At 52.7% G+C, this 19491-nt stretch overlaps 1 protein-coding gene across 1 annotated transcript; it reads right to left on the minus strand.

The window, feature by feature from the left end:
* Positions 1-818: 818 nt before the first annotated feature.
* LOC311328920 (putative bromodomain-containing protein 10) lies at positions 819-19261 on the minus strand (the record flags this gene model as incomplete). The annotated part of the gene is made up of 8 exons (XM_084462817.1): positions 19143-19261; positions 17286-18056; positions 16701-16907; positions 15809-16220; positions 13785-15009; positions 9661-9734; positions 6353-6448; positions 819-934 (listed from the first exon to the last, which is right to left on the minus strand). Coding segments are annotated over exons 2-8 (2876 nt in total), but the record flags the coding sequence as incomplete, so codon positions are not given.
* Positions 19262-19491: the final 230 nt, after the last annotated feature.

Consider the following 19491-nt stretch of genomic DNA (forward strand, 5'->3'; position numbering starts at 1 on the left):
TAATGGACTTCAGGAACACAGACGTGTTGTGAGAATGTAGATTAGCCTACTAAACCTACTGTATTTGTTAAATAATAGCCTACAGCCTAGGCCACGTTAGTCTACATCTGTTATTTTAGAGACTTTATTTTAGGCTACAATAGCCTAAAACACGACAACTTGTCTTTCATTTCATTTATTTATTTATTGATTATCATTTGCTCTAATTGTTCTAATGTTGGGTTGTTTTAGGCTATACCATGTTGTTCTGCGAATACAGTAGCCTATCGATGCAGCGTAAGCCTCATTTGAGAATAAAGTACTGTATTTGATCAAAGCACGCACTCAAGTGGAAATTCGGTTATTTTATTATAGGCTACTGGCCTATATGAGTTTAGTTGGCTATTTGATTGCAATTTTGATGCATTTTCACAAGTAATTAAGGGTATTTATTGGTCTATTATGAGTCTATATGAAACAAGTATACCACTTATTGAATTTGGTGCATTTTAACATGTTCCAGTCATCCGGACATTTCAGAGATACGAACGACCTGCGGTCCCGTTGGGTTCGGATGAGTGGGGTTCTACTGTAGCACAAGTGCTCACGTAGCGACGTTAGCTACGTACGCGAATAGCACACGTGCTCAAGTACCCCCGGCCCTGACGAGCGTTTGCTGGGTTAGCTACGTTAGTGAATAGCACACGTGGTCACGTGGGGACGTTCGTCACGTTTGTCTGCTCAGTTAGCAAATAAGTGGCACTTTCCACCCCCCATATGTGTGTGTGTGTGTGTATGTGTGTGTGTGTGTGTGTGCGTGTGTGTGTGTGTGTGTGCACCTGTTCCTGTGGAAGGCCTTGAGCAGTTTGGGTTCCCAGGGAGAGAGCTCGTTGAGGAGGCGTATCAGGGTGATGTGGAGGTCCTTCACCGCCTCCTTCCTGTAGAACCACCGACCCTGGAGCCATTAAAGCACAGTTCACTACCACACACACTACACTAGACCCAGCTCACTACCACACACACTACACTAGACCCAGCTCACTACCACACACACTACACTAGACCCAGCTCACTACCACACACACTACACTAGACCCAGCTCACTACCACACACACTACACTAGACCCAGCTCACTACCACACACACTACACTAGACCCAGCTCACTACCACACACACTACACTAGACCCACCCCCCTCCTACACACACTACACTAGACCCAGCTCACTACCACACACACTACACTAGACCCAGTTCACTACCACACACACTACACTAGACCCAGCTCACTACCACACACACTACACTAGACCCAGTTCACTACCACACACACTATACTAGACCCACCCCCCTCCTACACACACTACACTAGACCCAGTTCACTACCACACACACTACACTAGACCCAGCTCACTACCACACACACTACACTAGACCCAGCTCACTACCACACACACTACACTAGACCCAGCTCACTACCACACACACTACACTAGACCCAGCTCACTACCACACACACTACACTAGACCCAGTTCACTACCACACACACTATACTAGACCCAGTTCACTACCACACACACTACACTAGACCCAGCTCACTACCACACACACTACACTAGACCCAGCTCACTACCACACACACTACACTAGACCCAGCTCACTACCACACACACTACACTAGACCCACCCCCCTCCTACACACACTACACTAGACCCAGCTCACTACCACACACACTACACTAGACCCAGTTCACTACCACACACACTACACTAGACCCAGCTCACTACCACACACACTACACTAGACCCAGCTCACTACCACACACACTACACTAGACCCAGTTCACTACCACACACACTACACTGGACCCAGTTCACTACCACACACACTACACTAGACCCAGCTCACTACCACACACACTACACTAGACCCAGCTCACTACCACACACACTACACTAGACCCAGCTCACTACCACACACACTACACTAGACCCAGCTCACTACCACACACACTATACTAGACCCACCCCCCTCCTACACACACTACACTAGACCCAGTTCACTACCACACACACTACACTAGACCCAGCTCACTACCACACACACTACACTAGACCCAGCTCACTACCACACACACTACACTAGACCCAGCTCACTACCACACACTACACTAGACCCAGCTCACTACCACACACACTACACTAGACCCAGCTCACTACCACACACACTACACTAGACCCAGCTCACTACCACACACACTACACTAGACCCAGTTCACTACCACACACACTACACTAGACCCAGTTCACTACCACACACACTACACTAGACCCAGCTCACTACCACACACACTACACTAGACCCAGTTCACTACCACACACACTACACTAGACCCAGTTCACTACCACACACACTACACTAGACCCAGCTCACTACCACACACTACACTAGACCCAGTTCACTACCACACACACTACACTAGACCCACCCCCCTCCTACACACACTACACTAGACCCAGTTCACTACCACACACACTACACTAGACCCAGCTCACTACCACCACACTACACTAGACCCAGCTCACTACCACACACACTACACTAGACCCAATTCACTACCACACACACTACACTAGACCCAGCTCACTACCACACACACTACACTAGACCCAGCTCACTACCACACACACTACACTAGACCCAGTTCACTACCACACACACTACACTAGACCCAGCTCACTACCACACACACTACACTAGACCCAGTTCACTACCACACACACTACACTAGACCCAGCTCACTACCACACACACTACACTAGACCCAGCTCACTACCACACACACTACACTAGACCCAGTTCACTACCACACACACTACACTAGACCCAGCTCACTACCACACACACTACACTAGACCCAGTTCACTACCACACACACTACACTAGACCCAGCTCACTACCACACACACTACACTAGACCCAGCTCACTACCACACACACTACACTAGACCCAGCTCACTACCACACACACTACACTAGACCCAGCTCACTACCACACACACTACACTAGACCCACCCCCCTCCTACACACACTACACTAGACCCAGTTCACTACCACACACACTACACTAGACCCAGCTCACTACCACACACACACTACACTAGACCCAGCTCACTACCACACACACTACACTAGACCCAGTTCACTACCCCACACACACTACACTAGACCCAGCTCACTACCACACACTACACTAGACCCAGTTCACTACCACACACACACTACACTAGACCCAGCTCACTACCACACACACTACACTAGACCCAGTTCACTACCACACACACTACACTAGACCCAGCTCACTACCACACACACTACACTAGACCCAGCTCACTACCACACACACTACACTAGACCCAGCTCACTACCACACACACTACACTAGACCCAGCTCACTACCACACACACTACACTAGACCCAGCTCACTACCACACACACTACACTAGACCCAGCTCACTACCACACACACTACACTAGACCCAGTTCACTACCACACACACTACACTAGACCCAGCTCACTACCACACACACTACACTAGACCCAGCTCACTACCACACACACTACACTAGACCCAGCTCACTACCACACACACTACACTAGACCCAGCTCACTACCACACACACTACACTAGACCCAGCTCACTACCACACACACTACACTAGACCCAGCTAACTACCACACACACTACACTAGACCCAGTTCACTACCACACACACTACACTAGACCCAGTTCACTACCACACACACTACACTAGACCCAGCTCACTACCACACACACTACACTAGACCCAGCTCACTACCACACACACTACACTAGACCCAGCTAACTACCACACACACTACACTAGACCCAGTTCACTACCACACACACTACACTAGACCCAGTTCACTACCACACACACTACACTAGACCCATCTCTACACCAGGCCTAGCTCAGACCCATCTCTACACCAGGCCTAGCTTAGACCCATCTCTACACCAGGCCTAGCTCAGACCCATCTCTACACCAGGCCTAGCTCAGACCCATCTCTACACCAGGCCTAGCCTAGACCCATCTCTACACCAGGCCTAGCCTAGACCCATCTCTACACCAGGCCTAGCTTAGACCCATCTCTACACCAGGCCTAGCCTAGACCCATCTCTACACCAGGCCTAGCCTAGACCCATCTCTACACCAGGCCTAGCCTAGACCCATCTCTACACCAGGCCTAGCCTAGACCCATCTCTACACCAGGCCTAGCTTAGACCCATCTCTACACCAGGCCTAGCTTAGCTATCCTCTAGCGTGAAAGTTAAATATACTTAATGCTCTACTTTCTTTAATCAATGTTGGTAGAACAGAGCCCTAGCAGAAGGGGGGCCAGACATGGTCACCTATCTAACACTACACATTATTAATATTATATATCATATTATAGCTGGACATGACTGACACTAACAGATCTATAGTAGTGTATACCAGATGTATAGTAGTCTATAACACATCTGTAGTAGTGTATAACAGATGTATAGTAGTCTATAACACATCTGTAGTAGTGTATAACTGGACATGACTGACACTAGCAGATGTGTAGTAGTGTATACCAGATGTGTAGTAGTGTACCAGATGTGTAGTAGTGTGTACCAGATGTGTAGTAGTGTACCAGATGTGTAGTAGTGTGTACCAGATGTGTAGTAGTGTGTACCAGATGTGTAGTAGTGTATACCAGATGTGTAGTAGTGTACCAGATGTGTAGTAGTGTGTACCAGATGTGTAGTAGTGTACCAGATGTGTAGTAGTGTGTACCAGATGTGTAGTAGTGTGTACCAGATGTGTAGTAGTGTATACCAGATGTGTAGTAGTGTACCAGATGTGTAGTAGTGTGTACCAGATGTGTAGTAGTGTGTACCAGATGTGTAGTAGTGTGTACCAGATGTGTAGTAGTGTGTACCAGATGTGTAGTAGTGTATACCAGATGTGTAGTAGTGTATACCAGATGTGTAGTAGTGTGTACCAGATGTGTAGTAGTGTATACCAGATGTGTAGTAGTGTGTACCAGATGTGTAGTAGTGTGTACCAGATGTGTAGTAGTGTATACCAGATGTGTAGTAGTGTATACCAGATGTGTAGTAGTGTGTACCAGATGTGTAGTAGTGTGTACCAGATGTGTAGTAGTGTATACCAGATGTGTAGTAGTGTACCAGATGTGTAGTAGTGTACCAGATGTGTAGTAGTGTGTACCAGATGTGTAGTAGTGTGTACCAGATGTGTAGAAGTGTGTACCAGATGTGTAGTAGTGTGTACCAGATGTGTAGTAGTGTGTACCAGATGTGTAGTAGTGTACCAGATGTGTAGTAGTGTGTACCAGATGTGTAGTAGTGTACCAGATGTGTAGTAGTGTATACCAGATGTGTAGTAGTGTACCAGATGTGTAGTAGTGTATACCAGATGTGTAGTAGTGTACCAGATGTGTAGTAGTGTATACCAGATGTGTAGTAGTGTACCAGATGTGTAGTAGTGTGTACCAGATGTGTAGTAGTGTGTACCAGATGTGTAGTAGTGTATACCAGATGTGTAGTAGTGTATACCAGATGTGTAGTAGTGTACCAGATGTGTAGTAGTGTGTACCAGATGTGTAGTAGTGTGCACCAGATGTGTAGTAGTGTGTACCAGATGTGTAGTAGTGTGTACCAGATGTGTAGTAGTGTGTACCAGATGTGTAGTAGTGTACCAGATGTGTAGTAGTGTGTACCAGATGTGTAGTAGTGTGTACCAGATGTGTAGTAGTGTACCAGACGTGTAGTAGTGTATACCAGATGTGTAGTAGTGTGTACCAGATGTGTAGTAGTGTACCAGATGTGTAGTAGTGTGCACCAGATGTGTAGTAGTGTGTACCAGATGTGTAGTAGTGTGTACCAGATGTGTAGTAGTGTGTACCAGATGTGTAGTAGTGTACCAGATGTGTAGTAGTGTATACCAGATGTGTAGTAGTGTATACCAGATGTGTAGTAGTGTACCAGATGTGTAGTAGTGTATACCAGATGTGTAGTAGTGTACCAGATGTGTAGTACTGTATACCAGATGTGTAGTAGTGTACCAGATGTGTAGTAGTGTATACCAGATGTGTAGTAGTGTACCAGATGTGTAGTAGTGTATACCAGATGTGTAGTAGTGTACCAGATGTGTAGTACTGTATACCAGATGTGTAGTAGTGTACCAGATGTGTAGTAGTGTATACCAGATGTGTAGTAGTGTACCAGATGTGTAGTAGTGTATACCAGATGTGTAGTAGTGTACCAGATGTGTAGTAGTGTATATATGACTCACACTAACACATCTCTTGTTGGTGCTCTCCAGCTCGTCCAGCTCATCTTCAGTCTTACTGATCAGATCCCTCAACTCCTGCAGACTGGTGCACACCAGCTAGAGACAGGGGACAGGGGACAGATCGAGGGGACGGGGGACAGGGGACAGATCGAGGGGACAGGGGACAGGGGACAGATCGAGGGGACGGGGGACAGATCGAGGGGACGGGGGACAGGGGACAGATCGAGGGGACGGGGGACAGGGGACAGATCGAGGGGACGGGGGACAGATCGAGGGGACGGGGGACAGGGGACAGATCGAGGGGACGGGGGACAGATCGAGGGGACGGGGGACAGGGGACAGATCGAGGGGACAGGGGACAGATCGAGGGGACGGGGGACAGATCGAGGGGACGGGGGACAGGGGACAGATCGAGGGGACGGGGGACAGGGGACAGATCGAGGGGACGGGGGACGGGGGACAGATCGAGGGGACAGGGGACAGATCGAGGGGACGGGGGACAGGGGACAGATCGAGGGGACAGGGGACAGGGGACAGATCGAGGGGACGGGGGACAGATCGAGGGGACGGGGGACAGATCGAGGGGACGGGGGACAGATCGAGGGGACGGGGGACAGATCGAGGGGACGGGGGACAGATCGAGGGGACGGGGGACAGATCGAGGGGACGGGGGACAGATCGAGGGGACGGGGGACAGATCGAGGGGACAGGGGACAGATCGAGGGGACGGGGGACAGGGGACAGATCGAGGGGACGGGGGACAGGGGACAGATCGAGGGGACGGGGGACAGATCGAGGGGACGGGGGACAGATCGAGGGGACGGGGGACAGGGGACAGATCGAGGGGACGGGGGACAGATCGAGGGGACAGGGGACAGATCGAGGGGACGGGGGACAGGGGACAGATCGAGGGGACGGGGGACAGGGGACAGATCGAGGGGACGGGGGACAGATCGAGGGGACGGGGGACAGGGGACAGATCGAGGGGACGGGGGACAGATCGAGGGGACGGGGGACAGGGGACAGATCGAGGGGACAGGGGACAGATCGAGGGGACGGGGGACAGATCGAGGGGACGGGGGACAGGGGACAGATCGAGGGGACGGGGGACGGGGGACAGATCGAGGGGACAGGGGACAGATCGAGGGGACGGGGGACAGGGGACAGATCGAGGGGACAGGGGACAGGGGACAGATCGAGGGGACAGGGGACAGGGGACAGATCGAGGGGACGGGGGACAGGGGACAGATCGAGGGGACAGGGGACAGGGGACAGATCGAGGGGACGGGGGACAGGGGACACATCGAGGGGACGGGGGACAGATCGAGGGGACGGGGGACAGATCGAGGGGACAGGGGACAGATCGAGGGGACGGGGGACAGGGGACAGATCGAGGGGACGGGGGACAGATCGAGGGGACGGGGGAGGGACAAGAGACATGGATGGAAGGATGGAGGAAGTAGTAGAGATTGAGAGGGAGGTTGGAGGGAGGGAGAGAAATGGATAGATGGAAAGAGGAGGGGTGGAGGGAGAAAGTGAGAGAAATTGAGTGAGGGAGAGAGAAATGGAGGGAGAGAAAGAGAGGATTTAGAAGAGTAGAGCAAGCACAATGTCAACTAACAGTCTTACTGGTTCACACATGAACAAACCCAAAGAACATTCAGAAGGAACCTTAATTCCTCAATTAGACCACAGGAGAAGTTTGAATGAAAACCACAACCAGACCAGGTCAAGCCTGGCTTATGTGCGTGGCTGGCTTGTTTCTGTTCAGGACTGGTAGGACGGAAGCCAGTCATGCCACTGAAATAGCTGTGAATTGAAATTACATGAAATGTCTGATATATTAAGATAGGTCTTGTCTCCTGGACACATCAGTTCCAATGCTTCCAATGCTAATCCAGCACAATAAGAGTGGGATAGCCAGTTAGCTCATGGGCTCACAACAACTAGCAGCAGCTTCTATAACATTAATGGTAGCGGTCAGTGGCTAAAGCAGTTACACTGATGATTCCTGTAACTTTAGCTATTTTGCTGTAATTGGTTCAACTTCTGTTTCTGGACAAAGGTTAGTGATAAACCCAGATAACACAAGGCTAGTGGACCTACAGCGGGTCCCTGATGGACGAGCTGGCGGACCTCCGGTTGAATCTGCTGGCGGGTTCCTGGCTATTTGCACATGGAATGGCAAGCGGACCTCTGGTGGATTATTAGCGTCAGGGACCTAGTAGCGGTCCGCTAGTAATCCAAAAGGTTCCCGCTGTTGCTCCACCACCATTCCACCGATAGTTTATTGTCTATATCCTAGGCCCATTGGCCCTAGGCTTATGGATTTATATTGCTAACTCTGAAAATGTTTTGGGTAACCCTTACTTTCATAGTCCCCCAGTTACTAAACATTTACCTGGTAAATGCATGAATAGTATAGCCTAATATATAATGGGTAATTACTGAGACACCTATACTGTAGGTATAATTTCAAAACAGGAGTATTTCAAATGTTCAATTACTGCACATGAATTCAATAACTGACATAGCACCACCAGGTAACCACACTTTCCCATAACTTCTACAACATCCAGTGACAAACACAAATGACAAATCAAAATACTCATATTTATTAAAATGCTTTAAACTATATTAATTATAACTGTATCCACTAGGGATGTGCACGGTTAACCGAGTACTCGAGTACCCAAGTAGGCGATCTGCTAGTCGGAAAATAAACACTACTGGGTTAATCTAAAGGTTATACAATATGACATGTTTGGCCGTGAAAGCGCGCATTTCTGAGCGCCTGTGCCCTTTTTCAAGTGAACCAATGAGGATAGAGCGTTGGCGGCTGCCTGGAGGAAAGCGCTGAATACGGGGTTAGGGTTATTAGGGTTGTATAAAGCGCTGAATACGGGGTTAGGGTTATTAGGGTTGAATACGGGGTCTTTCAAAGAGCGCTCCGGCTTTTTGAAAACATTACCATCTCAACTGGGAGTGGGACCGAGAACAGGAGGAGCAGAAAACAAAACACAGAGTTGCACACACAGAGAAACATGACAGTAAGCACAAGTCTAGTATATCAATGGGACTTGTAATTGGTCACTTAATTGGTCACCTAGTTTCTACAATCAGTTTGACACAGTTAATTCATCTGCAAAACAGACTGTACATCCCCCAGGGAGGGAGGGGGGGGGGGGGGGGGGTGACAACCAGACAAATGCTATCTATGGTGCTCTGGCTTACAGCCACACACAAAAACAAAGATTTCCATAAACATAAAGATGTCAAACATTCAGTACCATGAATATAAAGATTACCTTAAACGCTGGTTCTACAGGAAACGGAGGCTTTGTTTTCTTTGGAGACGGTTTCTGGGGTTCCACTTCTGTTCCTAACGGGGAAGAGAACAGAGGAAATATCTCAAGCTTTAGTGTTCAGAGAGTTTAAGATACAACGATTCATGCAATGATTCAACAGCATCTTCTGTGTCTCAGTAGTATATTCACCTGCTACTCACCCCCTCACCCCACTCCCCCTACCCCCTCCTCACCCCTCACCCCACTCCCCCTACCCCCTCCTCACCCCACTCCCCCTACCCCCTCCTCACCCCACTCCCCCTACCCCCTCCTCACCCCACTCCCCCTACCCCCTCCTCACCCCCCCATTACCCCCTCCTCACCCCTCACACTACTCACCCCTCATCCCCCCCTACCCCCTCCTCACCCCTCACACTACTCACCCCTCATCCCCCCCTACCCCCCCATTACCCCCTCCTCACCCCTCACACTACTCACCCCTCATCCCCCCCTACCCCCCCATTACCCCCTCCGCACCCCTCACACTACTCACCCCTCATCCCCCCCTACCCCCCCATTACCCCCTCCTCACCGCTCACCCCCCCCACCCAACCCCCCTCCGCACCCCTCACACTACTCACCCCTCACTCCCCCCCTACCCCCCCATTACCCCCTCCTCACCGCTCACCCCCCCCACCCAACCCCCCTTCGCACCCCTCACACTACTCACCCCTCACTCCCCCCCTACCCCCTCCGCACCCCTCACACTACTCACCCCTCACTCCCCCCCTACCCCCTCCTCACCCCTCACACTACTCACCCCTCACTCCCCCCCTACCCCCTCCTCATCCCCCCCTACCCCCTCCTCACCCCTCACACTACCCACCCCTCACTCCCCCCCTACCCCCTCACCCCCCCTACCCCCTCCTCACCCCTCACACTTCTCACCCGTACTGAGGTGTGACAATTTGTTCGGCAACTGCGCTCCCCATTGAAACATATGGTGCTGCACTATCTTTTGAGCTGCTAATTTTGCATTTTGACCCTTTATCTAACTTGTTGCCATGCCTACAGTGTTTAAGCTCTACTGACATATTATACATAGAAATGTTCTGCAAGTTCTCAGGATTCCTATGGTGTCAATATATAAGTTGTAACATTTATAGTTTTCGCGATAGAGCTGTCTGAAGCGGACCATGTCTAGGATCAGAGTGTCAGTTGGGATTAGAGTGTTGGCAGCTGTTGCTTTTTTTGAATTTGTGTGCATGTGCAGCCTCTCTTAAAGATACAGGCACCCTTTTATAACTAATGTGGTAGCACAGAACTCAGCCAAAGTGGAATAGAGACACATGATCTTCACTGGTGGGGGGCGGTGGGTAGCCCGGAGAGGAGTACACCGTCCCTGACTGGTTATGACCAAAAGGGGCGGAGCCTCGCCACCACGCCACTATTCACGCCACAGAACCCACTTTTCAGCCCGAGTGGGCTAGAGAGACACAGTCTTCAATGGTGGATGCATGGAAATTGCCCAGAGGTCACTATACTGTCCCCGACTGGCTCTGACCTGAGGGGGCGGAGTCTCAGCACCACACCACTGTCCACACCACAGGCCCCACAACTCAGTCCCTGATTGGGCTAGAGACACACGGTCTTCGCCGGTGGGTGCATGGAGATTGCCCGGTCCGTGGTAGTTCTAGCAGTATCTGTTACATACAGCTGCAGCAGCTAGCCCACCTCACATTTTCTCCAGGAAATGTACTTTCTAGTTTATTTTTTTTGTCCCACGACTGCAACCTGCAACGTGCAGAACTCTCGTGATGACGCACGACGACAGCTCAGCTGCCCTCCCTCAAAAACAACTGTGCAGACGCTGAATGCCCCTGTCAGTAACATTAACAAAAAGAAGAAAATGAAGCTCATTCAATCGTATTTTGCCCGGCAAAGTGGAACCAAGGAGGGAGAGGAATTCGGTGAGGCCCGGGGGGAGTCGAGTCACTCAAAAATCGTTGTTTACACAAAGTTCTATTGATTAGATTAGATTCAACGTTGCACCGTAGCCTACCAGTACCTGGATCCACATCAAAATGCAATGAAATGCTGTTGACATCGAAACGCATGTCATAACGATCCAATGACATGTTCCTTTGCATCTACATTAAACTAAGCTTTTCCACGGATTTTACCATTTTTGAATGATTATATGTGAAGATATTGGGCTTTCTTCCTACATTTTTTCACGGCACCGGCAGCTATGTTTCATATCACTGCCTCGGTTCACAAAGCATTGCGTGAGTTTTCATCTACCCCTCGGTTTCAAATCAGCATCTGAAAACCCTGGTTTTGGAGGGCTGTTTGAACATCCACTAGCCCTCGATATGCCCCCTAGCCCTAGAAGCTAAAAGGAATGGGACACACTACCCTACGCGTGAACGTAGGGTAGTAGGGGTGGGGCCACAGGCTAGGGCTAAGGGGGGGTATTGGGATTGGGCCATAGTCTTCATTAGGACCAATGCACCTGATGAAGTGTGTGGGAATAGTATAGTAGGAGAGGATGGGAGCTCCTATGGTGAGCAGGTTATTATTGTTTATTGTTGTTGGCAGGAGGCCTAATTTGTGTGCTGCTAATCAAAATGTGTTATTTCAAATTTTCCGTCGCGCTCCTAAATTTCTTTCTGTGCTCCTAAATGTTTTCATTTACCTGTCACCTGTCACCCCCCCCCCCCCCCCCCCCCTCACCCCTCACCCCCCCACCCAACCCCCTCCTCACCCCCACCCTACTCACCCCTCACCCCCCCACCCAACCCCCTCCTCACCCCCCCACCCAACCCCCTCCTCACCCCCACCCAACCCCCTCCTCACCCCCACCCAACCCCCTCCTCACCCTCACCCTACTCACCCCCCCACCCAACCCCCTCCTCACCCTCACCCTACTCACCCCTCACCCCCCCACCCAACCCCCTCCTCACCCCCCCACCCAACCCCCTACTCACCCCCCCACCCAACCCCCTCCTCACCCCCCCACCCAACCCCCTCCTCACCCCCACCCTACTCACCCCCCCACCCAACCCCCTCCTCACCCCCCCACCCAACCCCCTCCTCACCCTCACCCTACTCACCCCCCAACCCAACCCCCTCCTCACCCTCACCCTACTCACCCCCCCACCCAACCCCCTCCTCACCCCCCCACCCAACCCCCTCCTCACCCTCACCCTACTCACCCCCCCACCCAACCCCCTCCTCACCCCCCCACCCAACCCCCTCCTCACCCTCACCCTACTCACCCCCCCACCCAACCCCCTCCTCACCCCCACCCAACCCCCTCCTCACCCAACCCCCTCCTCACCCCCACCCTACTCACCCCTCACCCCCCCACCCAACCCCCTCCTCACCCAACCCCCTCCTCACCCCCACCCAACCCCCTCCTCACCCCCACCCTACTCACCCCTCACCCCCCCACCCAACCCCCTCCTCACCCCCCCACCCAACCCCCTCCTCACCCCCACCCAACCCCCTCCTCACCCCCCCACCCAACCCCCTCCTCACCCCCACCCAACCCCCTCCTCACCCTCACCCTACTCACCCCCCCACCCAACCCCCTCCTCACCCTCACCCTACTCACCCCTCACCCCCCCACCCAACCCCCTCCTCACCCCCCCACCCAACCCCCTCCTCACCCCCCCACCCAACCCCCTCCTCACCCTCACCCTACTCACCCCTCACCCCCCCACCCAACCCCCTCCTCACCCCCCCACCCAACCCCCTCCTCACCCCCACCCAACCCCCTCCTCACCCCCACCCTACTCACCCCTCACCCCCCCACCCAACCCCCTCCTCACCCCTCACCCCCCCACCCAACCCCCTCCTCACCCCCACCCAACCCCCTCCTCACCCCCCCACCCAACCCCCTCCTCACCCCCACCCAACCCCCTCCTCACCCTCACCCTACTCACCCCTCACCCTCACCCTACTCACCCCTCACCCTACTCACCCCTCACCCCCCCACCCAACCCCCTCCTCACCCTCACCCTACTCACCCCCCCACCCAACCCCCTCCTCACCCTCACCCTACTCACCCCCCCACCCAACCCCCTCCTCACCCCTCACCCCCCCACCCAACCCCCTCCATCAACACCGCCCCTCCTCACCCGGTGTGTGTCTCTTTGTCCTCTCCTTCCTCCCAGAGCAGGCAGCAGGTCTCTTCAGGGAGTTCATGGCGCTTTTCTCCGCCCTCCCCCCCCCCTCTCCTCCTCCTCCTCCTCCCCCCAACGCCCCACACGGCTCCCGCAAGCACTTTTTCTTCCTCTTCTTTTTTTTTGTCCGTATCCTGTCCGTCTTCCCTCCCTCTGAGGGCCTCTCCTGGCTGGACCCCGACCCCGAACCCGACCCCGACCCGGAAGAGGGCCGTCTCAGCCCAACTGAGGGACGGCGGCAGTGCTGCTCTGACCCAGAGCCAGAACCGGTCCCAGAGCCAGAGGAACATTCCGGACAGCCCGTTGTGCCCTCAGAGGGTCCCTCCCCCTTCGTCTGTCTGGCGGGTGAGGCAGCCGACCTCGCCGGCGACCTCCCCGTGTAGCTGTGCTCCCCCACGCTCAGACGCGGGTCACATGACTCGCTCTTTACTTCCTGTTTCGCCCGACGTCTGGGTTTCACTTCCTCCTCGGACAGAGGCTCCTCCTTCACGCTCCTCCCCCTCCTCCTCCTCCCCACGGAGCTGACAATCTCCCTGGACTGCGATTGGCCGGCAGAAGCACGGAGGCTACTCCTCCTCGTGATCGGCTTGCAGTCCTCCTTCATCTCTCCCTCGTCGGACGACGACGACTCCTCCTCCTCCTTCAGGCCCCAGGTGTGGAGGAACCGCCCGTCCACGCCCACGCCGCTGACCGCCCCGTTCTCCCCCCTGACCTCTCCCCCTTCTACTCCGCGCTCCTCGCTTCCCCCGGGGACCAGGCGATGACAACTCGCCCCTTCCTCCATCTCCTCCTCCTCCTCCTCCTCCCGCTCCCCTTCCCGCCGCTCGTCCGGCGACTCCTCCTCCTCATCCTCCTCCTCCCCCGCCACGCGCTCCACCCGGCGCACCAGGAGCGCGGGCAGCGGGACCTCCGGGGGGAGGCTGGGACTCTGCCGGTAGATGCGCAGGTCGGCGCCGCAGAAGTGCGGGAAGTGGATGTAGGCGTTCTCCTGGCCGTCGTAGCCCAGGACCGACTCGCGACACTCGTGGATGGGTTGACCCAGCACGGCGTCCTGCACCTCCTTCTGGGTCTGGTACACGTGGTCGCACAGCGCCTTCAGCAGCCACGCCCGCTGGACGAAGGGGAGCAGGTGGAAGGGCGTGTCCTCCAGCGGACTCTCCTCCCCCAGACGCCCGAACACCTGCGGGAGAACGCGGCACAGCGGAACAGGAAGTGACGCAGGAGGACGGGACACGGGAGGAGATTTAGGGGGCGTTCGTAGATGCACTTGGAGTGCTCCCAGAATGCTCTCTGGTCGTTCTGGGGAAATTCAGAGCGCTGTGAGTGGCGCCGTTCCAACATTCAGAGCGCGGGATTCTGGGAGCACACAGAGCGCGGGATTCTGGGAGCGCGGGATTCTGGGAGCACTCAGAGCGCGGGATTCTGGGAGCACTCAGAGCGCGGGATTCTGGGAGCACTCAGAGCACGGACTGGACGCTCCGACTGAAAAGACGGTTTTCCCAAGCGATCTGACCGCTCATAAATGAACTGATTTCAGAGCGCTCTATGACGTTGAAACCAGAGCAGATTCTCCGAGCGCATTTACGAACGCACCCTAGGAGAGAACTGAATGTTATAGAAAAGAACATTCAGGATAGGAGAGTCAGAATAGCACAAAATGATATAGACAGAATAGAATCGAGAATAGAATCGAATAGAAAATGCAATAGATGAAATACAAGTAAGCCTTGAGAAGCAGTGGTTCTGGAGAGAGGCCCATGGGGTTGGAGCCCATCTCCTGATTCCTTAGCGTGAGGAAGCTTGATTTAAATTTTTACTGTAACTATTTACGATAGTCTTTGGTATGACTCGGCCGGGGATCGAACCCTCACCCTCCCAATCTCAGGGCGGACACTCTAACCCCCAGGCCACTGAGCCGGTCATAAAACACAAGAGTGCAAGACAACAGAAGTTGAGTCTGCCGTGCGTGCCTTACATACCTGCTGGCCCAGGCCCAGCTGCTCTGCCCGCGCCCCCTGGTTCTCCGCCGACCCCACGGCCTGGTACCAGCACAGCACCTTTTGCCGGAGCTCCGCCTCCCAGCGGCGGTAGGGGAGGGCGGGGCGGCGGTGCAGGGTGGGCCTCCTCGGCGGGGGGCACAGCAGGGAGCTCATGATCTTGGCCAGGAGGGAGCTGCAGCGGGGCATGAGGAGACAACGCTCCAGCTCCAAGAACACGATCTCCGGCAGGTTGAGGGCGGTCTGGGCCAGGCACAGGAAGTGACCGATGGCGGGCAGCTCCCACATGGTGTCCACGGGCCAGGGGGCGGCCTGGGAGAGGAGCTCGCGCTCCCACTCCTCCACCTCCTTCGCCGACGTCTCCTCCGCCTCCTTCTTCTCCAGCTCTCGCTGCCTGTAGGGACAGAGAACCAGAGGATGACATGAAGAGTCTTCCATCAGAACTTTCACATATCCACTCAAAACACGGCTCATATTTCATATAAATAATAATTAATAATAATAATAAAAATAAATAATAATAATCAAATAAAACACCCACACACTGGAATATGCTCCCTGGTCGTTTTATTCTGTGTAACATCATATTTGATTCTACCTCTCGTAACTTGCACCTGGTACACCAGCCACACCTGTCTACATATTGAATCTTGTAACACCAAGTGACGGTGTTCTGTTTTGTGTACAATAATGTGTTATATTATTTTGAGATTCTTTCAGTCATTAAGTGCACACAAAAACATCAACATGACAAAATGTCATTCAATAATCAACCATTATTGAGAAGAGGTGCAGCCTGGAAATAAATAATCAACCCCAGAAGGAAAAAGCACGATGACTCTATTTCACCTAATTAAAAAACATAGAATCTCACCGTCTCTCGTCCTTGGCTCTCTGCTGCTCCTCCAGACGCAGGGCCTGCACCATGATGGACTCATGCCCACCGACGGTGATGGTAGCCAGGCTGCGTGGCGCAGACCTCCTCCTGGTCGACGTCCCTCCAGGGGCCGGCCCCCGCTCATCCTCCGCCCCGAAACGACCCTGGGAGGTCATTGGCAGGGTGGTCCTCTCTCGCAGTGTCCTGATTGGACGGGTGGGAGACGAGGGCACCGATGAGATTGAATGAGCAATGAAACTCGTTGATGGTTAATTGCTTGAGGGTAAATTGTCCCCCTTTAATAATCAATCAATCCCTCATTATATGTTCAGGCAGTGAAACAGCAACAATGTACACACACTCAGAAATAATCATGCAAGTCAATGAATTAAAGTATGTTAGTCAACAATTAATGAATGAAAGTTTTAATGAAATCAATCAAAAACTGATATTTCATCCTTGTCAATATTCAAATCTAATGAATCGTTTGAGTCCACTAACGAATGTTGGTCAACAATGAATGAATGGAAATGTGTCAATCCGACCGGTGATTTCGATCTGTGGCCTGTGCTGCTTGCTCACCTAGACAGCAGAGTGAGTTTCTGCTCCAGCATGATCTCCAGCTTCTGGGCTTGTTTGGAGACCCAGTGGTCGACGCCGTGGTGCCTGTAACAGTTCTCCAGCATCAACCTGAAGTCCGCCACAAACTCTGTGATGGTCTGATACTCCCGGCCCACGAACTTCTCCTCCATCCTCCTCAGGCACATCGACCTCCTGGCCTGCTGTTGACCTCTGACCCGGAGCCCCACCTCGCTCTGGTCCTCCGGGCCGATGGGGTCCAGGAACAGGGTGGTGATGCCTTTGTGCTTCTCCAGGAGGAAGCTGCTGAAGATCCGGTAGGCCTGCTGGACCTCGTAGCTGAAGTCCTCCTCCTCCACCACGGTGTTGGAGGAGATGCAGACCTCCGGCAGGCAGAGGTCACTGGAGATCTCAGGTGCGCCGTCGTCGCTCAGCGCGAGGTCAGTAGTAGTGCTGTTACAGTGAGACGACGCTATGACGTTCTCCGGACGGCAGGTCCCGTTGCTGAGGCCTTCCGTTGTCGTCGGGTCACATTCAGTGCTGTGCCATTTGGGGTCGGAGGATGACACTATGTGGACGACAGCGCTCCTCTGCTGCGGGGCCGGGCCCAGGTCTGGGACACAGTCTGGGCTGTGGAAGAGGAGCGAGTGTCCAGTGTGGTTAGCTGTTTGGCCCGGCGCGGCCTGGTCCAGCCCGGTAGTGAGTGGCACCATGGGTGGGTTACAGGTATCAGTATGGAGCACCTTCATCCTGCCAGCTGACCACGCTGGCGTCCTAAAGGTGGGGGGTGGACAGAAGGGGGGGTTGTTAGCAACTACTTTAAGCTACTAGCAAGTTTAATAACTAGTGAGTTAGCCATCTACAACAATAACATTAACTGACATGACTAGACATGTCCATTAACTCCAGAGTTAGCTGGGTCACCAAACTTGGTGAGTAAAAACTATGATATAAGAACTGATGTTCGAAATCGTATAAATAATAAAATCATTCACCCAAGTGAGAGTGAGAGTGGTTGATAAAGGTTGATAAAGGTTGCACTAAATCAATGTACGAGGCAGCTATGTTAGCTCCCTATAGGGCAGGTGTAGCTGGCTAGCTAACCCCCAGATCATTTAACGTTTGTTTGCTAAAAAAAAAACACAAAAAAACTTTGTACTACGATATATATAGACTAAGACTAGCTCTATCTAACTTAGACTAAGACTAGCTATATCTAACTTTTGATCTGGGGCTCTGTAGACCAGAGCCAACATGAGCTACTAGCTACTTACCTGCAGTCACTCAGCTGGAGGAAGACTAACGTTACTTACTTCCAATCAACAACAACATGATGTGTTATTTCCTAGCTAGCCAACTGAGCTAGTCTCAGCTAGCTTGCCATCAACTTGTTAGCTAACGTTAGCTATCCATCATAAAAACTCATGAAGTTGATAGCAAACTAGCTAGCTAGCCAACTACGTATTCCTGGTTGTAGATTGGCTAAAGTTAGCTTCTAGTCTTCTAGTTTTGAATACAAAGTTTTCAAAGGGGATCTCTTTAGTTTAGCAACATGTCCTCTACTAGAGCCCGTAGCAGGCTAGGCGAGTAGGGTTAGCTAGGCTGGGCTATCAGATAGTTAGCTAGGCTGGGCTATCAGATAGTTAGCTAGGCTGGGCTATCAGATAGTTAGCTAGGCTGGGCTATCATATAGTTAGCTAGGCTGGGCTATCAGATAGTTAGCTAGGCTGGGCTATCAGATAGTTAGCTAGGCTGGGCTATCAGATAGTTAGCTAGGCTGGGCTATCATAGTTAGCTAGGCTGGGCTATCATAGTTAGCTAGGCTGGGCTATCATAGTTAGCTAGGCTGGGCTATCATACCTCCACAAGCAGCTCTGCTCACAGCCAGGCTCCGCTCCAACTGCCAGTCTCAGAGCTAGCTACACACACACACACACACACACACACACACACACACACACACACACACACACACACACACACACACACACACACTCACTCACACTCAGAGCTAGCTAGCCTCACTCACACTCAGAGCTAGCTAGCCTCACTCACACTCAGAGCTAGCTAGCCTCACTCTCACTCAGAGCTAGCTAGCCTCACTCACACTCAGAGCTAGCTAGCCTCACTCTCACTCAGAGCTAGCTAGCCTCACTCACACTCAGAGCTAGCTAGCCTCACTCTCACTCAGAGCTAGCTAGCCTCACTC

The sequence above is a fragment of the Borostomias antarcticus genome, assembly GCF_949987555.1.
Source record: "Borostomias antarcticus genome assembly, contig: scaffold_205, whole genome shotgun sequence".
Classification (NCBI taxonomy): Eukaryota; Metazoa; Chordata; class Actinopteri; order Stomiiformes; family Stomiidae; genus Borostomias; species Borostomias antarcticus.